This window comes from Ursus americanus, chromosome 3, assembly GCF_024610735.1.
Source record: "Ursus americanus isolate L20-20 chromosome 3, mUrsAme1.1.p, whole genome shotgun sequence".
Lineage (NCBI taxonomy): Eukaryota > Metazoa > Chordata > Mammalia > Carnivora > Ursidae > Ursus > Ursus americanus.
In genome coordinates this window covers 55,219,284-55,241,584 of record NC_142129.1, presented here as the reverse complement: position 1 = coordinate 55,241,584, position 22,301 = coordinate 55,219,284, and the positions used below count along the sequence as shown (strand labels likewise).

The 22,301-nt window shown below is 34.5% G+C and overlaps 1 protein-coding gene across 10 annotated transcripts in view; it reads left to right on the top strand.

Moving 5' to 3' along the window:
* Positions 1–18,615: 18,615 nt before the first annotated feature.
* The window catches only part of HDAC9 (histone deacetylase 9), a 726,671-nt gene continuing 722,985 nt past the window's right edge, over positions 18,616–22,301 (top strand). For 4 of the 10 annotated variants that reach the window (XM_087860999.1, XM_087860995.1, XM_087860998.1 and 1 more), the window contains exon 1: positions 18,623–22,029. Coding sequence is in view for 1 of the 10 variants with exons in the window: in XM_045793088.2 (XP_045649044.2) it covers positions 22,014–22,029 (16 nt within the window). In the remaining 9 variants the exon portion in view is untranslated. Of the gene's footprint in view, positions 22,030–22,301 lie in introns of all 10 variants that reach the window. The other 6 variants (XM_045793088.2, XM_087860991.1, XM_087861000.1 and 3 more) reach the window with 4 other exon arrangements.

Sequence of the window (22,301 nt, the reverse complement as noted above, 5' to 3'; positions counted from 1 at the left end):
AATTCACAAATATTTGAGAATTAACACTCTCTTAAATAACCAATGTGTCAAGGAGAACAAAACAGACTAAACATACAAAAACAATTACTAATGAATTAATTTCAAGACGTCATAAGCACATCATGGTTTTAAAAAATTAAATGTGCAGTTATACAAGCAACATACTTTATAATCATCATGAAATGAGGTATGGGGGATGTAAGAGGGACATGGATATAGAGGTCAGCAATTCATTTTAATTCATTTTGAAGGACTGACACATTCTTATTTTAGAAAGGATGATTTTTGTTGAGACAGTCTTTCCCATGTATGCCTACTATATGAATTTTAGTTGTTTTTTTTTAAAGATTTTATTTATTTATTTGACAGAGAGAGACAGCCAGCAAGAGAGGGAATACAAGCAGGGAGAGTGGGAGAGGAAGAAGCAGGCTCCTAGCGGAGAAGCCTGATGTGGGGCTGGATCCCAGAATGCTGGAATCACGCCCTGAACCGAAGGCAGACGCTTAATGACTGTGCCGCCCAGGCGCCCCTGAATTTTAGTTCTTATGGGAAAGATTAATTAAGTTACTATCTTACTGACATTTTAAAGCCCTTCTTCAAATTTAGGTTTCAATTAGACAAAATTCCAGGCTGTAAATGAAAGCTGTTCATATAAGTGAATTTAGAAATTTAGCTATATATTCTTTAAAAGCATTGACTACATCTAAATGGTGTTTAGGCCACATCTTTTTCATTTACTTTTTGTTATATACATTAGTGCCATGAAGGGAAAACTATTTAGTTACTATGACAGTATTTAAACATTGTGCCCAGGAGTGTCTGTGTACGTCCATCATGATGCATTGTTAAGTTCAGAGCACATATGTTAAAGAGATGATGCTTATTGAAGAACAACAAGGGCTTTTTATTATAAATGGTGACTTTGATTTAATTTCAGTCTGTGTTAGGTGGTGAAAAAAAAATAGATCCTGAAAACATTCAAAGAAAACTTGTCCCTTTTTTCAAATCAAGGAGGAATCAATACTGTGTGTTTCAAATGAATGGATACAATTTCACTTATAATAATCTCCATGATTGTTGAAGGGAGACCAAAGCAAAAATCATGATATACACAAAAATGCTGCTGGAAGCAGTATCTTATGAGCTACCTGCTCATGCTATTTTCTTTCACAGAATTCTAGGTTTGAAAATCAGACATTTATTTTAAAAAATTAAGATACCCACTAAGGAGGAATATTGTATCAGTTCATAGTTGATAGCTACTTTCTGAACTATTATGGTGGAGCTAGTTCAAAATTCAGGAATTAGAGTTGGATCAGAAAGAGAATCTATGCATATTCCTTAGTCTGGGGGCTTGTTTTCCCCATAGTATCCAGTATATTCTATAAACGGTATTTTTGTTATGTGTTTCCTCAACTGGAAATATTTTGTGCTTCTGGTTCTATCTTTTACATAGCTTTGTGTGTGGTAGACAATAAATATTAGGTAGATACATAAATACTATGAAAATCTCAACAAAAACCCATGAAGTCATTCTTATAGTATATTTCCACTGTTACTATTTCTTTTCTTAGTACTTGGTGGTGGTAGAATCCTGAGCACCAGGAATAAACACAGTCAACCTTAATTGATGTTGATACTACTTACAGCTATTGGAATAACTTAAAATGTCTATTTTTTGATCAATTAATGTTTTCATGAGAACTCAGATATTTAATAGAGCTAATAAAAACACTAAACCTATTAGAATATTCAGAAATCAAAGAGAATGGTAGAAAAGCTTTTATAAGATTCTTCTAAAAATATTAATTACATTATATATTATATAGTTCGTTCTTTTTTTTTTTTTAAAGATTTTATTTGTTTAAAGAGAGAGCACAGAGGGAGAGTGAGAGGGAGAAGCAGACTCCCCACTGAGCAGAGAGCCCTGTTCTGGGCTTGATCCCATGACCCTGAGATTATGACCTGAGCCAAAGGCAGATGCTTAACCATTAAGACTGAGCCACCTAGGCACCCCTGTTTTGTAGTTATTTTCAAAAAGTTACCAATTTCCATGTTTCATTGACAAACAGGCAATTGATACATAAAATGCTTGAGCTGATACTTGCTTTGATGCCTGCCTCATTTATTATGTACTCATGGTATTCAGCACATAGAATTTTCTTCACAAAAGTTGGTTGAATAGCTTGAATTTTGTATCTTCTTTTATGGATGTTTAAGTTATACAAATTGCATTTCCAGCTGAGTTGAAGAATTTTCAAATGTCAGAGGGGTTCCCAGAACTAAAGTTTTTGAAAAACTTTTGTTGCTAAAAATCTTTTCTTAGGCTCAGTCTCCTCAGTTTTCAAATGTGGTTGATTTTAATTAAAGTTTAAAGAGAAAAAGAAACCATTGGAAAGATATTGGAACTAAATAATTCACTTCTAGTGAATAGGGAGTTTGCAGTTTGAGTTAATGGTATTCATTACACTGATTAAAAGCAGTGAGCCATTTTGCCCTTGTTTATTTTCCAAACCAGTGTTTTCAGTAATGGGGGTGGTTGGTATTTGATGTTTTATCTGATGAGGTATTTACTGATGGGCTGCTTTGACTTCTCTACTTAAATTGATAACCACTTGAAAGGAACTTATCAGACAAAAGAACAACTTCTTTTCTAGAGCTGGACCATTTATTCCAAGTTTAGACAGTGAGAAAACAATTGAGTAGCTTTTATTGCCACCAGCTGTGCTATGGTTATTTGAACAAATGGAAGATTAAAGGAAATGTACAATCTCATTTTATACAGCATTACCCAAAATCAGGATTCTTTTGCCTAATAAATTTTGCATTTGTAGTTGAAGAACTTACAATTACTTGGATTTCAATTGCTATGATGAGTTTGCTGCTCTTTGAAGGCTCATGTGCGTCTATCAAAAATGAATCTTCCAGAATTTCAGAGAAGGTAGTGCTGCTGGGTTTGCAGCAACTTTATGATTGTCTTGCAGATGTTATGTATATATCTCTATATATTATATATACTATATTATATATAATGTGCATATATTACATGTAACATATATATAGTATTTTATAGTAACTATATCTCCACATACTACACACACACACACACACACACTCCCAAATAAACAACTTGAAAAATAAAATAAGCCCTCTAAACTTTGAAAAATAACATCTCTTATCAAGGAATTCCAGTGATTAATATCATTTGGCTACTCTAGGACTTTGGAAAAAAATGAGAAGTGGGTGTTTAAATGTTTTAAGAGGTAATTTTCCAAGCAATTGAACAGGTAGTTAAAAATACCTTGTTTTCATTTTCTTGCCTGAGACAATCCTAAACTCTAAAGGTCTGAAAGAGAGCAGAAGAAGCCACGTTGAACAGAGTCTGAAGTCTATGCCCCAGATGTAAAATTCTCACACTTGCCAGGCTTCAGGGTTCATTGATCAGTATATGGAGTGAGTTGTGTTTGAAATATGATTATGGGAACTGGGATTGGCTCCTTATGGTTAGGCCATTCTGTTGACCTATATATGTAGTTTCCTGGAGACTGTTGGTGTACCTGTTCATTGCTATAACTTAATAAATGTTATCATTGAGGAGGGACGAACTTTTGAGTGTGACAGAGCCAGACAGACCATACAAAAGGGCTAGAACAGAGTTTCTGAACCTCAGCACTTTTTGTGTTGAAATTTTGGGCTCAGTAATTCTTTGCTGTGGTAGCTAGTTGTGTGCACTGCAGGGTGTTTAGGGAGCACCTTTGGCCTCTACCCACTACATGCCAGTAGCACTCTCCCACCACTCTCCAACCAAAAATGTCTCCAAGTGTTGCCAGATGTCCTCTGCAAGGCACAGTTGTCCCAGTTGAAAATGACTGTGATAGAAAACGAGCTTCCGGCAAGTGTGTTGGTTCGTATCCCCTGGGCTTGTGAAAGGGCCTGGCATAGAGTTAGACTTCAATGAATGTTTGCATACCTTTTTTTAAATAAGTGACTTAGGGAAGAAAGGTGGTTTATTTTTCTATCACTTTTTTCTGCCATTGAGTTCCCATGTTAGTAGAACAGGCATAAAATAAAAAGATTCAATGCTCGGGGTGCCTGGGTGGCACAGTGGTTAAGCGTCTGCCTTCGGCTCAGGGCGTGATCCCGGCGTTATGGGATCGAGCCCCACATCAGGCTCCTCCGCTATGAGCCTGCTTCTTCCTCTCCTACTCCCCCTGCTTGTGTTCCCTCTCTCACTGGCTGTCTCTATCTCTGTCGAATAAATAAATAAAATCTTTAAAAAAAAAAAGATTCAATGCTGCATTATTTATAAAGAGCAAATAAAGTTAGAAAAATAGCTGAATGCCTACTAATGTAGAAAATAACCAAGTCAATATGGTACATTTTTAAATTTTTCTGTGGAATATTACACATTCATAAAATAGGTCATGTACCAAATCTTTTAAATGACATTGTTTTTTTAAAAAGAAGCTTATAAACCTAAAGAATGATTTGTTTTGAATACATAGGTATGTACACGTATATGTAAATGCATTATCTTTAGGTGAAAAAAATAAGGGAAATGCTAAATGATTAGTTATGGTTGCTCTGGCATTATGATTAGATTTTATGTGCACCTTCTGAATCATTATTGAAAAATGCCTTCTTTTTTTTTGGTCTTTAGAAAAACCAAATAAAATAGAAAACAGCTAAGTCTGAGTGCATTTTATATCATCATCCAAATTGGCATTTTGTTCAATTTTTAATGAAAAGAATAAATTACAAGCTTTACTTACTTTTTTGGAAATTAAGTTATCCAAATTTTCTTGTAATTGCATTATTTGATTTGGCAAGAGCAAATGTAGCATTAACATTGATTTGGTATACTAAACATCATCTGTAAAGAATACTTAGTGTATTTAATAATTATATGGAAGTTCCTTAAAAATGTTCAAGAAATAATTTCTACAAAGTTTTTCTGAATTGCAAACATCCCTATGTACTATTGACCATCTCTCGCCATTATTACTTGCCATTATCTTATGGTAAAACTTTCTTGTAGACATTATAATCAGGGGAGGAGATGTAGTTGCTGCAAGCGTACAGTGTATGATTTTAAAGGAATGATGCAGTCTGAATTAATCTAGTTTCACATATGTGACTGTATACCCACATGTATATTCACTCGGTGTAGATGTGTATATTAAAGTGAGATTGTGTAGGAGCTATTTGTGAATTAATCCCAGCTTTCTTGGATAAGTACATTTTAGGTACATACATATTGTCTTGGAAAGAGAAGATCCACAGCTTAGAACATGAGAAGTTCCCATTTCTGCCTCCTTGTCATCATATTGAACCAGAAAGTCCCTGTATTTCAGGCTGCCATGTGTTTGAGTGAGAAGTCAAAGAACAAATATTTCCCCCTTATTTTCCTGGATCCTAGAAATGCTATAATCTCACGTTTCATGCACCCCATGTGTTTCCCTCAGCCTGAACACTTCTTTTTTTTTTTCTGCCTAATTGCTAAGTTTTCTTCAAGCTTTAGTTTTAACAGCATTTCCTCAAGATGGGCATTCCATGATGTCTACTCTCTCGGGCCCTCAGTTGTGCTCATAGCACCCTGTACTTCCCTTGTCATAACACTTTAGTACAGAATGGTGAGTCCTTATTTAATATCTGTCTTCTCCAGGAGAAGTCTGTAAGCTTCTGTGAGGGTGGAAATTAGACACATTCCATTTTCCAATATATTTCTAGAATCTATTAAAGTGCCCGGCATATGGACTGAATTTAATAAATATTTGATAAATCATTGAGTGGCTGAATGAAGGAAGAAATCTTAATTTCAAACTTGGTGGGAGGAAAGAGTAAATAAAGTGCACGAGAAACAGTTCTCAGACAATGTAGAGTAGTACATTTGCTGAACAGTGACTGGGCATCAAATGCTGTTTTTCTTTACAACCAAAAGTTCTGATTTGGATTATGTAGAATTTTGGAAATGTGAATTTTAGTAATGCAATAAATTGTTAAAAGATAGCAGTATTGCAAATGTTCATTTATTTATATTCTTTAAGATGAGTGCTAACAATACTAACAGTTATAGTTACCACATTTGTATCAAATATTTCCAGTTAAGAGAAGCTTTATTTAAAAATCTTAGCAGTGCTGGATGGATGCTTTTCACATCTGGAAAGAAACTACACCTTTCAGTCTCCTGATTATATGTTAACCTTGTTAACATATTAGTTGTTTCTTCATAGGAACACGGTTAAATACATATATATTCCATATATATATGTATATATACATATACATATATATATATATATTTAAACATATTAAATACATAGACAATATATTTAAAATATTAAGTATTAAGTGAGTGTGTTTATGTTTTATAGTAAAACTACTTCAAAGAGTCAGTGAAATGTAGGGATAAATTTTTCTAGCATAAATAATTCTAGACCCTTTATTATGAATCAGATTTAAGAAAAATGTTTAAAAATGTGTCTCCCTTGGTTTTAGCTTTCTCTTCTTGATATCATCTGAAATGTTGCCTTCTGCCCTTCCTTAATTTCTTTTGAAATTGATCTCTAAAATTTTGGTTAATTCCTGTCTGAATTTTTCCCTTAGCTAAAATTAAAGCAAAATAATGCCCAATAGTGTCTTTATGGTTTACCATTATTATAGAATTTTATTTCTCATGTAAAAGTCACAGCATTTTGTCAATCATTTATTCATAATCAAAATGCATATAAGGAGCACCAAATGTACAATGAGCTCTGGATACAAAGATCAAGATGTATTTCCATAGTTAGAAAATACAATTGAAGATATCTGTAACATTTGCCACATGCAAGAAAAGAACATAGAAATAAATCTAATAAAAGATAAAAAATATCTTCATGTACAAAGATGATCTTTAATGAAAGCCATTTGAGAAGATTTAAGTAAATAGAGAAAGATACTATTCTCATAAATTGAAATATTCAGTGTTACTAGGTTGTTAATTCTTCTCAAACGGAGCTATGGAATTCTAATCAAGTACCCAACAGAATTTTTTATGGAATTCAACAAGCTAATTCTGAAATTTATGTGAAAGAGTAAAGGATCAAGAAAAGAAAAGACAATCATGAATAAAAAGAAAAAAAAATGGGAAGAATGGCGTTATAACATATGTAGACTTCTTATAAAAGAAGTATATTGTACATGATGAATAGCCAAATGGATTAGACTGCATTGCCAAGAAAGCACCAATTTATATGTGGAAGCCAGTTATAGATGGAGGTGGCATTGTTGATCATCAAAGGGATGAGTTACTCAATAAATGGTACTGGGACAAAAAATTGAATTTTTATCCCTACCTCATAAAAGCACAAAAGCAATTTCAGATGAATTAAGGTTTTACATTTAAATGCAAATTGGAAAATATGATATAGAGGATGGAAGAATTTTCTAAGCAAAATACAGAAAAGCACTATCTCAAAGGAAAGGATTGATAATTCTGAACAATAATGATGAATATTAAATTTAAAATTTATACAGTGAAAAAGAAAAAGAAACAAGTCAAAGACTGGGGATAGATATGTGTGTCACGAATATGACAAAGTTAGATTAGCATTCAGGATATCAAAAAGAAAAACAAGTAACCCAGGGAAAACAGGACAAATAAGAATAGTCAATTTTGATAAAATGAAATCTGAATACCACTAAACAGCTAAAATCATGATCAGGGAAATGCAAATTAAAGCTACAATGTTATACAATTGCATACACCCATCAGTCTGACAAAATAATAAAGTTCAACAACACCAAGTGTTGGTGAGGATATGGAGGAAATTTCACCATACTAGAGAGAAGTGTGAATTAGTACCATTTATGAAAGCAGTATATTCATAAGTATGTAGTCAAGTTGTGCACCTTATTAGGGCCCATCCAGCAGTTCCACTAAGAGGTATAATACCACAGAGATACTTCCATGTACACAAGACATGTACAAAAATGTTTATTTCAGCATTGTTCTAAGCACTGAAAAACCGGAATCAAACCAAATATCCATTAAGAGGAAAATGGATAAGTAATCTGGGGTATTTTCATGCAATGGAGTATTATGTGGCTTTGGTAATGAATGAGGTAGACATATATAATTCTATAATCTCAAAAATATGTTTACAGTGCTCTGTATTGTTTAGTTAAAGATCACACACATCTGAAATAAAATCAAAAGCCTGCTTACGAGTGACAAATACTAAATTCTTTATGAAACTTGAAATGGAATTAATGATAGGCCAGGTGTGGATTGTGGATTTTGAATGGCTAACTTGTAGCATAAGGCAAGGGGAGCTCACCCAAGAGCAGGTGTGGACTTTGGCCGATATTTCCTCTAATAGTACTTTTTAAATTCTTATGTGGAACCTAAGCAAAACACAAAATCCTCTCATGTTCTACAAATACTCTTTTGAATTTCTTGGGTAATGCATTCGGCGTGTATCAAGCTTCTTGATGTTATTTTAACATGTCTTTCTGTAATTGTTTTTTAAGTGTGGCACTTGAGTTTTCAGGACTGTTCTGAGTTGTGATTGATCATTGTACATGCATTTTGAATAGGGACATCTGTCTCTGCAGCATATTATGTCTCCTGACATGCCATTTCTCAGCTTGACGGAGCACCTCTAGAGGGCATAGGTTTTAATAAGAGAAAATAGGTGATTTTTTTTCTTCCATAGAAAGTGGGTGGTGTTACATTTTATAAAGAAATAATGAATAGTTGGAATGACAGATTACCCAGTTTACTTTTTTTGTGAGCCAAATATAAAACTAGAAATAATGCTTATTCATTTTAGCCTTTATAATACTCACTTCAAAAAAATTTTTGTAGGAGAACATTTACTAAGTTTTCTCATAGTCATAGCAGACAGTGACAAAAGTGGCTTCTTTGTCTTTCTCTCCTAAATCTTTCTTTGTATAGCCTTATTTTTCTTCTAGACCCTAAGTGTCTTCTTGCATTCTATTATATGAGCAAACTTACATTTTGAAACACGTTGGAACATTGTAATTTTTAAGAACATGTTATGGTTTTTTATTACTAAATTTAAATCCATTTTGATACTATTATAGTTATTCCGTAATCATAGCACAGTTCAAAAAAAAGGGCACAATAATGAATGAATGCGTTTTTCATAGACTCTGCCCTTGAGAAGGGCCCAGTTTTGTGAGAGAACTGTATAAAAACACCTTCATAATGATAAAATGGGAGCACTCAGGCAGAAGCAGGAATGATGTCCCATGATACTGAAGAAGTAGAGACAAGCTCTCCTGAGTGGGGTGACACTGAGCAAGCTGACAGGCAAGACAACTGGTCAAGTCTAAATGAAAGTATGTTTGCCAGCAAAAGAAGCATGGGAGAAGCGCAGACAGGTGGGACAGCAAGCCCAAGTGGATAAAAGAGGGAAAGGTCTTGGCCAGTTGCATGAAAAATAGAACTTCCTTGTATATGGAGAGTAGGTCTGTGCAGGAAATGACAGATAAATCTAGAGAGGTGGAATTTGCATTTATACATAGTATTTATAGTCCTTTGCTTCCATTTTGCCTGACTCTACTATCTTGCCTTGCACTACCCCCGACTCCAAACATTTCTTAGTTGTTGGAGAAGATTCACTGGTAGTTATTTTTTCTACCTCATTTTCTCATTACCTAATAACTTCTTTCAGTTGTCTTGATTTCCAAATATAGGCCATAATTTCAGTCATCTTATTCAAAAGATTTTATGAAAAGGTCCTACACTTGATCCAACTAAATGGTTAGCCGATTTCCTACCTAGAGGAAATGTTCATAGTTTAACAAGTCACCAATTTATGTATTTATTTATTTTTTAAATTTTTTAAAATGATTTTTTATTATGTTAGTCACCATACAGTACATCCCCGGTTTCCGATGTAAGGCTCAATGATTCATTAGTTGCGTATAACACCCAGTGCACCATGCAATACGTGCCCTCCTTAATACCCATCACCGGTCTATCCCATTCCCCCACCCCCTCCCCTCTGGGGCCCTCAGTTTGTTTCTCATAGTCCATAGTCTCTCATGCTTCATCCCCCCTTCTGATTACTCCCCCTTTCTTAATCCCTTTCTTCCCCTACTGATCATCCTAGTTCTTATGTTCCATAGATGAGAGAAATCATATGATAGTTGTCTTTCTCTGCTAACAAGTCACCAGTTTAAATCTCATTGCTGAGTTCTTCTCTATGTTTGGTTAATATAACTGGTTTTTGAGGGTATGTGTTAAAGAAATGCTTATGATGTGTACCTTCATGGGACGAAAGTTTAAGGTTAGTCTTTTTCCCACTCTGTCACTGCACTTGCTTCATCCTACAGTTGCAACATTCTACGATCAGGAAGGAATAGCACCTTGACCTTTTATTTTGTAGAAATCTCCTCCTTTGAAGTGTTTCAATTATGATTTAACAATTTCCCATTTCTGGATATTTTGGTAAAATTTTAGAGCATTTAGAAATCATATGCCATTTCTTTTGATTGCAAGAAATTACCCTTTTATTTCCATGATCTGTTAAATGGGTATTTTGGTACTTAAAACACTTCAAAAGATTAGCTTCGTGTCTAGAATGTTTTCCCTAAACATCTTAAAGGTATGTGTTGTTTGTTCACATTTAGCAGCGATTTTTTTTTAACTTTGAATGGACTGCTTTATTAAAATAATGGAAGAACTCAGTAGAGGAAGAACTCCCAGGGAAGAGGTTAATAATATAAATAGCTCTGCTGAGAGTGCAACAAAGTTCTCTATTGTGCTGTTGCCACAGCAGCACCAATAATTCAAAACAAGGAAATGGAGTCTCATGTTTAATATAATACAGACTTTTCCCTAGAACTTCTGTGGTCTAGGGTTTTTCAGGGATTGGCATGTTTATCTACATATGTCTAAATTTAGATATGCCTTTTATGTAATATGGTAAAAGAGAAGTACTTAAAATTCTATAAGATACAGTTATTTCTTAAGTATTTTTGTTTGTTTCTAAATTGACTTTAAAATATCAGCAATTTTCCCGTTGAAATAATGCCCTAGGACATTGTGAATACGTGCATATGGAGAGCGACATAATCTTTTATGCATTTCACATTCGATTTTTAAAGGTCACTTTGAAAGGTATGAAGAGGTGTTTGGTAATGCAAGAAAGAAAAAGATTTTTTTCTTCTGTTGAATATTTTAACCCCATAACAAGAGCTACCTCTGCTATAGAAGTGGGTTTCCCATTCTGAAAGTCCAAATCTGGAAACTCAAAAACATGGATGTAGAAGTTTGGGAGTTTTAAAGTAAACTTAATGTCATTTTAGAAATAAATTTGAAAGACATGGAACTCCTACCTCAGATATGTATAAAATTTAATTCACCATAAAATAAAGCACAATTAAAGCTCTGCCAGAAACATTCTAATATACAGTGAAAGCTTATTTATAAAAAATGTTCAAATGTAATATACTACATTTTATTAAACATATTTGACACAACATAGTCCAGTTAGAGACTTCCTTTAGAATACAATTTTTGTTGTCCCTATGTTAGCCACTTTGTCTTGCTACCTGCCTACCTGGCTTTCATACCACCAATTTTGCCGTTATTCTTACTAAAAAAGTAGTGTTTAGGCAATTCTGATTGTTATGGGATAAAAATAAATGAAATGATTAGGGAAATTTCTGTGTTCTCATCTTTTTTACCCAATGACTTCATGATGAAGATGATGCAAAAAATTGGTCAAATGTATATCTAGTATGTATGTGTGTTCGTATTTTACCCATTTAATAAGAATAAATGTTGCCTAGAAACTAGTTTTCTCAAAGGCTCAATTTACATACTATGTGTAAATTGGCCAAATATTATTTTTACATGAAAATTTAATAAGGAATTATGATTCCATTTCACTTATCTCTTCTGTCTAGTGTTGAAAGGGGAATTCTCAGAGGCTTGAGAAAATAATCGTGCATTAGGCTTAAAAATGATTGAAAAGTTAAAAAGGAAAGAAAATGAAAATGAAAATGTATTCATCCATTCAGCAAATACTTGTTAAGGAACTACCTCTGTTGGGTTTCTAGGTACTGGAGATAAAGTATTAAAAAGATCGGGATAGCCTCATGAAATTTCCTTATAATAAATATTTAAAGAGGGGATTTGATAATAATATAATCTATTGAGATTTTCTAGTATTATGACTCCTTCCATTCATTCACTCATTCAGGCAATATTTGCCTCATGAGCACATCAAAACTTTTATTATGTAACCTAATCTCCCTTTCTTCATTCAATGTTATTTTTTTCCAATTTCTCAAAAGGAATAAAAGTTTAAACATTAAAAGGACTTCACTGTCATTGGAAAACAGAGACAGGATTATCCATTCTAGGATAATTCTTTCTTTTATTTTACTATTCCCATCCCAACCTTGATACTTTATTTTTAGTGTATCTGAGGAAGACCAAGTGTGAGATTTAAGAGCAGAGCTTTGTCTGTGAGTCTGAAACAGAGTCGACAATGATCTATGTGTCCTGGAGGATAATAAACTTTCTATATGATGGCCATGTTTTACATAGTACTAGTGAGCATCCTAATCATTCACTGACTTCTATTCATAGATTGTTCTCTAGAGGAGGGAAATACTGCATTGGGCTTTGTGGCCAGTCTTCCTGTGCAGACTCAGTATGCTTGGTGGAACATGTTTTTATCGGTACTCTATTTAGAGAGAGAAAGGCTGACAAAGGCTTCCATGACTTTCAGTCTTCAAATGATGAAAATTGAGGACCTGGTGGAGGATTTCAGGAAACCACTTACTTAATAGACTCTCTTTTCAAGGAAAATGTATTTCAAAGGATAATGGCCTAAGATTTGACTCCAAAGCTTCAATGTGGATCAGAAATTCTTCACGCTGAACTATATAGCTAATGCTCAATTACCTTAGCTTCTATTGAACCATATTCTAAACACCTTCTTTTGTAACCATCACCTTGTGCCGAAGTCTATATTTTTAGCCTTTAAGCAGAGCTCAAGCACTGTATTTAGACATCTGACTTGAAGACAAAAATTGCTCAGTGAGCAGAACAAATGTTCAGAAAATAACATTTCAAGGTTAGAGTTAGTGTCCTGAATAAAATTCCTTTTCTTCTTTTCCTCCCTATTGAATATAACATAAATAATGTACCCTGACTGGCTTTCAAGATTAAAAAATCAGAGAATAGCAGTGAACTTGAAGAAGGAAGAGGGAGTAATTAAAAACTGAAGGGGCTTCTGTTGAACTATTGTTTGCCTGAAACTAAGTATACATTTTATTCTTGATTCAATAGGATTATGGCTCTTAAAAGGTTTTAAAAAACTGTATAGTAAAGCTTGTAGAGAAAGGGCCCAAATGAGCCTACAGCCACCTTAAAAAATATTGAAAGAACACACACACACACACACACACACACACACACTCAGTCATTACTATATCCTTCTCACAGTGGAGAGGAGAAAAACTATATAAATATTGTTTATGATTATTCGTAGTAATTGTAGTTATCAATTTTTAACCATTTACAATGTGCTGGCCCTTTCTATAATTGACCTCACTTAATATTCACAGCAATTCTGTGAAATAGGCATTATTAGCCCCATTTTATAAATGAGAAAATAAAGCCAAAGCATTTAATAATATTTCTAAGACTATCGAGTTAGTGAGTGGTAGCATATTATGGATGTTTCTTAGGAAAATCCCAGAATGGTCCCTGAGATTCCCTAGTATTGAGAAATAAAAACAGTTTAATTCTTAGGGGAATAGAAGAGAGTGAAACAACATGATTATTATTGTTAAACAAGACATTGCAAGGTCCCCGGACCATTTCCAGAAAGGGAAGTCACATATTTGCACTGAGGGAAAGTGATTATCACTTGGTGGAAACTACTTTAAAGGAATGAGGCTCATTTGGACTGTGTGTGACTTGGTGAGGGACTTATCCCTTTATATCCCAGGAGGCAAAAGGATGTCGTAATTGCATTTCACAATGGGCCCGAAACTAAATGGGTCTAGGCACTCCTTCCTTTTCGCTGCCTGGTGCAGGGTATACTCTTCACTTAGTACAACCCAGTCTCTGTGTGAACAGCTAGAACCCAGGGCTGTTTTAACGATCAAAGTTGGAACCAGGGCCTGAAAGAAATGTTGGAAATTCTGGGTGGTTTTTAGGCACTGTATTCAGAAACAAATAAAGAACATGTGGAACTCTTTGACCCTTTTCTGATCCTTTGTGTTCTAATACTCAAAGTACACTTTAACCCAGCAGAGGGAGGCATTCCACAGTAGGGCATAGTAATAATGTAAGGAGAGAGAGATTAAATCAAAAGTGAGCAAAAAATTTATTTTTAAACTTGGTGGAATACCAAGTTTATGTCACAGAAAGTATAACAGTGGGCTATTATTTGTTGAACTGATTATCGTTCCTCTTTGCAGAATGGGTTGTCTCAGTACACACGGCCCAAATGGTATCTTAATTTTAATTCATTTAAAATTCTAAAGGTTAGCATTGCACTTTTATCCTGAGTGTTGTGTTGTTCTAAAACAGAGATTTTTAAGTACTAAAATTTAATTCCATTTAGTTACTGAGTCATAGATTCTTCCAGAACTCTTGGAAGTTATCGCTATTATTTATAGGTGGGAACATTTCAGCCTGGGGAAATTCAATGATTTGCTCAAAGGGAAATAGTAGTAAATGGCAGAGTCAACATCTAAGACTTTGGATTTTAGAAAAGTATGAAAAACAGACAAAGCAATGCCCCCCTTCAGTTTCTGTGTTTGTGGAATATTCCACCCATCCCCCTACCCTAGGCAAAATGAGAGGTAGAAAAAACATTCCTGTGGGAGTTGGACGAATGTCTGTTCAAACCTTGCCTCATGTCTCTAACAATACTACTTGGCCAATTTAACCAGACTTCATTTTCTTAAGTGCTACTATGCTGTTTTGTATGTGAACAGAAAGAAGTCTGGGAGGTTACCACATTAACAATGGCTATTTTTGTAGTGTGGATGATGAGGCAGTTTTTGCTTCTGTCCTCATATATTTTTTTCTTTTATTGGATTTGACGATACATTACTTGTATAGTACTTAAAGCTTTCCCTTTAAAATAAAAAATGTGAATTTTATTTAGTATTTACAAATAATATGCAAGATGCCAATTTAAACTTTTTTTAAAATCCTCATTAAACGGTAGACAAATGATGGCTATATAAAGCATGAGACTCTGGGGCCATTTCTATGTCATTTGTTCTGATTTTTGGCTCAGAAAACATGACCTCAATTATATATTCAATTGTGTGGGTTTTTTTCCCCCCCAATTCTCTGTTAGTTATTTCATCTTCCATCGTGGTAACTGTAGAGAGGAAAAGCATGTTTTGTTCTTATTTGGAATCTAATTTATTTCATAATCTTCAAAAATTTTGTTTCTTAAATTGTCTGTAATTTTAAGACCACCACAGGTGAACTATCTGGATTCCAAACAAAACAAAACAAAACAAAACCCTCTTTCTATATGCTAGACATTGGTTTTGTAGTCAGAATTATCTGTAGTCAGTTCTGGTCCTCCATTTACCAAATATGAGACCTTGGTCAGTTTACCTAGTATTTGGGAAACTTAGTCTCCTCATCTGCAAAATAGATGGAAGAAAACTTAACCCTCAAGATCATTTAGATAATTAAATGAGTTAAAATTTTCAAGTGTTTGGTATTATGGAGGCAAGATAAAGACGGATTCCTTTCTCATTAACTTGATTTAAGGTCAACACTTACTGTTACTAGTGTCCCAGGTAAAAATTTGCTTATTCATTTTGCAATAAATTGGATGTAGATTTTAGCAGTCTGTTTTTAAGAGTACTTGAATCTTGTGGAGTAACTAAGATGACCAGCTGACACATTAACATAACATAACACATTAACATAAGGTTGATTTCACCCTAAATTGTCTGAGTTGTCAGGCAAGCTTCACTTTATCAAGGAATAAAATGAGAAATCCACAAAGCCAAAGTAACAAGAAAATATACTTTTGAAGCCAAAAGACCACGTAAAGGGTGTTGTGATAATGGAAAAGATTCTGACATTCATGAAAAGTGCTGCACAATTTTTTGATGTCTTCAGATTTATGAAATATTTTTTTTCCCTGATGTTCAAGTAGAACACTTGGTCAAAAAGAAAGGTAAAAAGAAGGATATAAAATTTATCTATAATTATACCGTCCAGAGAGAATTATTATTCACTTTCTGGGCTTTTAGTCTTTTTCTATTGAATATTAGAGACATTTTATGTGTAAGGTTTAAGGTTGTGAATGGAGTATGTCTGTGTTCCAAGATGTGGATAATAATACATCCATGTTTTTCTATCTTTTTTACCTAACGTTGTATTATAAACGTTTTTTAGTGTCATTAAATATTTTCAATATTATGATTTGTAGAAGCTGTATTATAATCTGTCATGTAATTATACCATTATTTCTTTTATTATTCCCCTTATACTGGGCATGTAGACAATTTGCAGGTGTTCAACAAAATTTTAAAATAACAGTGTAATGGAAATTCATTTACATAAATCACCATTTCACATCTTTTATTTTTTTTCCCTTTAGAAATGATTCCTAGAAATAGTCACTCCCAAAGAGCATGAACTTTTAAAAAGATTCCTGATATACCATGACAATTTTTTTCTCCAGGGAAAGTGTACAAATTTACATTCCTATCAGTAGTATATGATATATGAGAGTACTCTTCACATCATATGCTTATCATCATCTTATATTAGCCTCAACTGAAAGTAAAAATGTTAATCCTTCATAATCTGCATTTATTTGATTACTAGTGAAGTTGAATACTATGTGTTTTATTTACTGAGGATATACACACACACACACCCTCCCAGCAAGTATTAGATATGTTGTATTCAATGGCAGTTTTAAAAATTTTATTTGAATACATGTCAATGAGCAAGATCTTGGCTAAAAATAATCATCTTCGCAGCAAATTTTGTCAAATGCTTAAAGCATTTTAAAGAGACTACATCTGGGATGCTTTCCTCAGAAAGACATGCTGCATGATACTATTCTTATGAGATTTTCATGTCACCTTTTGTCCTGGGCAAGTGGCTGACTTTGTTGCATTTACGCTGGGTTCCCCAACAATGTCAAACTAGCAACTTTCAAACCTGCAAACATCTGCTTTTGTCATCAAAATTGAGAGACATAACTGAAAGGAAAGTTTTAGTTCACAAACTGTATAATCTTCTGATTCTTCAGAATGGAAATGGATAAACTTGAAAATTTTACATATTTAGGGACTGAAGCTCTAGTCAGCATAGAGCTTAAGACTGGAGAAAGGGTGAATTTCCTTTCAAAGTAAGCCCTGGCATGACTGTACTCTCTCACAAGAGAAAGTAACATCTCCAGAAATTGTATCATCATTTCCACACCTATTTCTATGATTCTAAAAGTTCCTTTCTATACAGTCTGGTAGTACATTTCTATAAATTCAAAAAAAAAATCAGCAGTGATGGCAGAATTTTTAGTGTGTATACCTGGGTCTTATTATGTATAATTTTTTAAGATCTTAGCTTATTCTTCTAGGATGTCATGTTTGGTCCCTAAGAGGATCAGCTTTGAAACATTTCTAATTTGGGAGAAAATAAGCTTTTACAGGAATGAAATATGGTCCAAGTCTTCAACAGATTGAAGGATAAAACTGGCTTATAAAAAAGAGGGCTTTTTTTTTTTTTTAAGATTTTGTTTATTTATTCCAGAGAGAGAGAGAGTAGGGGGAGGAGCAGAGGGAGAGAGACAAACAGACTCTGCACTGAGTGTGGAGCCTGACTTGGGGCTTGATCTCAACACCCTGAGATCATGACCTGAGCTGAAACTAAGAGTCAGATGCTTAACTGACTGAGCCACCCAGCTGCCCCCGAAGAGGGGTTTTATAAAGTATTTCTTAAGCTTTAGAAGAAGTTAATAAAATAATTTATTGAATTCAAACATGACTCAGCTTCTAATATTAATTTTGTAAATAGGAAAAAGATAATTAAATTATTAAGGCACCTTCATTTTAAAGGGTAATTATTATTATTATTATTATCATTTAGCTCATAAGGAAATTTATTTTTTTACTTTTTTAAAGCCCTAGATCTTTTTTAATCAACAGTTATTTGAGTGCTTTTTTGTCATGCATTCAGTCTTAGATCCTGGCCTGTGTGGGCTCTGGCTGTCTAATAAAAGCGATAAAATAATGTCTGATTATCTGGAACACAAGGTAATGAATCCTGTTATTTGGGCACATCCTTCTTCTCATTTGCAGGCAGCTTAATTTTTTACATCTGGTCTTTAGCCAGTGCTTGACATGGAGCAGAATTTAGTATTTGAGAGGAATTTCATTTGTTTGTACATTTTAACTGTGGACTTTTCTTACTGTGTTCAAAGAACTTTCATAGCTACTGTCCTCTAATATTTTAAACTAAGTATACTTTCTATTGCTTATTTCTTATTGTAAAACCTTATGTGTTCATTTTAGAAAAATTAGAAAATACTGAAAAGTAAAAAGAAAAAGAAATTATACACACACACACACACACACACACACACACACACACACACACATCAGTAGAGAATGCCTGTTAACATGTTGGCAGATACTCCACAGTCGATCCTATATAATTCACATATAATTGTTTCTACAAAATGAGATCAGAGTGCTTGGTCACCTGCTTGTTACACTAAATATCATATCTTCGACATTATGTATTTTATAAATGTTGCTATTTTTTTAATTGACCAGGTGGTTCATGTTAGAGATCATGTTAGCCTGCAGAAAATTTGTGTATTATCCTAAGAGTGTTACCAATCTTTTGAAATGAAATTTCGCATAGAATTCTAGATGTCTAGGACACCTGGGTGGCTCAGTCCATTAAGTGTCTGCCTCTGGCTCAGGTCATGGTCTCAGGGTCCTGGGATCATGCCCTGCATTGGGCTTCTTGCTCAGTGGGGAGTTTGCTTCTCCCTCTCCCTCTGCCTGCCGCTCCCCCTGCTTGTGCTCTCTCTGTCAAATAAATAAATAAAATCTAAAAAAATAAAAAATAAAAAAATCTAGAGGTCTCCTGTCTCTTGAAAGATGGCAGTCTCTGTACTACTCATAATCTGTAGGGAACAGTGGGTAAGAGCTGATGGTAGCCCACATTAGCTGAGGCTTGTGCTTTTCATTTAATGTAATCCTTCCCTGGTTTCCTTCACTTCTTGATGTTCCTTCCTGACTTCTGAAGCAATTAAGTTTGCCAAGGGTGGTGGATTGTCTAGGGTAGTGGTTTTTAGTGAGGTTGTCCTGGTCTCTAAGTCAAGGATCAGAAAATTGTGGGAATGTTTTCTGGCTGCCACAATATTCAGGGGGTGCTTCTAGTATTTAATGGGCCAGTCTCATGGATGTGAGGGTTTTGTAATGTGAGGGACATTGCTACACCTGGAAAAATTTTTCTTGTGTCGTGCATTTCAGTTATTTCTTTGGATAGTGGGTGAAACACCTGTTTATAATTATTTGAGGCTAAAAACAAATTTTGCTTCACATATAAAAACTGTTTTATTCCATTTTAGTGTACACTGAATTTTCCAAGACTACAACTATCATATAATTTAACATTTTATTATTAGAAACACTATGACGAATTGTTCACCATTTGGAAAATCATGTCACCGACAACATAGCTCATGGTATTTTAACCAACATACACAGCTCTATCAGCATGCATTTGTAGCTCCCTTGTTCAATATTGAAAAAAGGAAAGTTCATGCTCCTTTAAAATCTTCTATGAATAAGGAATAGTTCTCAGTTCCTGCAAGAGAATATTAATCATTTTTCATGTTTTCTTTATGTCTGCGGTCTGTAATTTGCCTTAGCATGTTATCTGGACTTCAGTTAATCTTATTTCCCTTTTACTTAATCATGTGCTGGTAAGTCTGGTTTATTGTTTTAACACTAGATTTTATGCTCATGTGCACTCAACTGTCCAGTCTTTCACTTGCCTACCTTTCTTTTAAGACTGACTTCTTATTACACCTCTTCAATTTGATTTACTCACTGCATAGTAGGGCAAGCATTAGAGGACTTCTGAGACATGTAAATATTCATGCATGGGAGCTCTTTATTGATTTTGAAAAATATACTGTATAGAGGTCGGATTTAGAATCTGTGAGTTTCATTTTAGGTTAGCAAAAGAGCATTGCAAAATACTTGTTTCAAATGTGGGGCTGTGTGCTTGATAAGCTTAATGTTCTGGGTAGGCATCATGGATGTATCGAAGTTCTGAAGAGGTTTACAGTCTTTTAGAAAGATATTACATAGAAATAATCTATGGTTAGACTGAGAGGATGATAAAATATACTCTAGGATTTTGGAGCGGGGCAAGTTGGCATGTTTGAATAGAGGAGGAAGCCTTCTGTAAGAGGCTGAGGAGGTTCGTCTGAATGTAGAATCCTGGGGAGGCTCCTTTTTGAGAAGGAGCGAGTGACTCTTTTTCATTTTTCTTTCCCTTCTTTTTGCTCGAGACCTCCGTGTCTTTTCACCTTCCTTCCTTGAAGATACAGAAGCTACAGATATAAGTGGGAGGGTCGTGGATGTGAAATGTTGGTTTTACGTATTTGCTCCTCCTCTTAAAGTCAGGACAGACACAAAGATAGGACCTCAAGGGCTTAGAACTGTGCCATTGTTGCTCTTCAAGGCAAATCGTAGCTGGCATCTCAGAACAAGCCATGACTGGTATTTGACTTCAGTCCTAGTACATTTTCTTAGCTCTCATTAGAAAACCAGCTTATATGAAAGTGGAAAACAAATTCAATAGCTTTCCAAAGTTTTTCCTTTTCTTGTTTCATTAGGTGAGTAGGGGGAAATACTAAGAAAGGAGAGATGACAGTAATGAATCGCTAGTTTCCTTAGCTTGCCTTAGTTTACCAAATTTAACTCTTTTTGCAATACCATCACCACATGTGATTGTATAAAAACTGCTAGAAGTTCTCTGAAGGAACTAAAATTTTCAATTTCTTAGCCTATCAAAGGCAAGGGTTAGTGAACTTCAATAATGTTTTGATTTTGAGAAATTCTTTTTCCTGATACAGTGGGACATACACTTCAAAGCGAGTACTCCAGATTTAATTCAAATGCCACACATTGAAATAGCTCAAAAAATTGTGTGATACAGAGTTCTGGGGTGTCAGTGTTTTATATATTGCAATCTTTTGGAGTTGAATCGTCATATCAGAATTATTTTATTTCATTAAAATTTGTCTTTAGGTTCTATATTTTCTTTTCATTTAATACAGATATTTGCAACTAGAAAACAGTTCAGAGCTTCTTCAGAAGGCATTTATTTAATTTTCCCTTGTCCAGAGGCACATGTCTGCTACTTGGTCCTGTGTTTTAATTGCTAAACTCCAGAGGAAGAGAATTGTCCAACTAGGGCCCCAAGTTGTCTAAGTTTCTATATTCAGTAAACTGGCTCCATTCCAGGGCAGAAAATTTATCAACAAATGAAACACCAGCTACTTCCCACACGTCCTCTGATCACATTAAAAAAATCACTCCCCTTCCCACCCAGCTGAGAGTGTGCTTAGAGTATGGAGCTGACAGACATTCTTTCTCTTCCTCCTCCTCATTGTGTAAAATCGCTGGTTTCTGTAGTCTGTTAGGCTTCTTATTAATAGTAATAAAATGTTCATTCACTAACTGTCTCATGCCTACGAACTAGGTATTGTCACTCTCTTTCCCCTCAAGTTAGACTGTTTTTTATACAGTCATGCTGTAGCAGAGAAGTGAGCTGGAAAACTGATTTTGGGTCTGTAGCATCAGGTACTATTTAACCAGTGGGAGGGACTGATAAAATTAGCAAGTTGACTAACCACTTCCCTTCCTTGTGGCTCTTTAATATTATAACGGATACAGAAAAGTTCAGAAGGACTGGGCTAGTTTTCGAAACCACAGCACACTTTGGCAAAGAGGGAATGTACAACAGAACGGGTAAGTTTCTTTCTTTTAATCTTTTAGGAGAACTGTAAGAAGGTTAAAGGGGTGGAAGTTTTTAAGTTGGATTATGCAAATAGTCTCTAGTAGTTTGTAGGCTCTGAAAAGATAAACCTGCTACGAGGAAGGGGAAGCAAAAGGTTTTCCGATTAGCAGCAGTAGTTCCAGGAACAACAAACGTGAGAGTGAGCAGAAGATTCAGCTTCTGGAATATCTTCATTGCCCCACATAGGTCAGAGTAAAATACTCAGCGGGGAGGATTCTTGTAC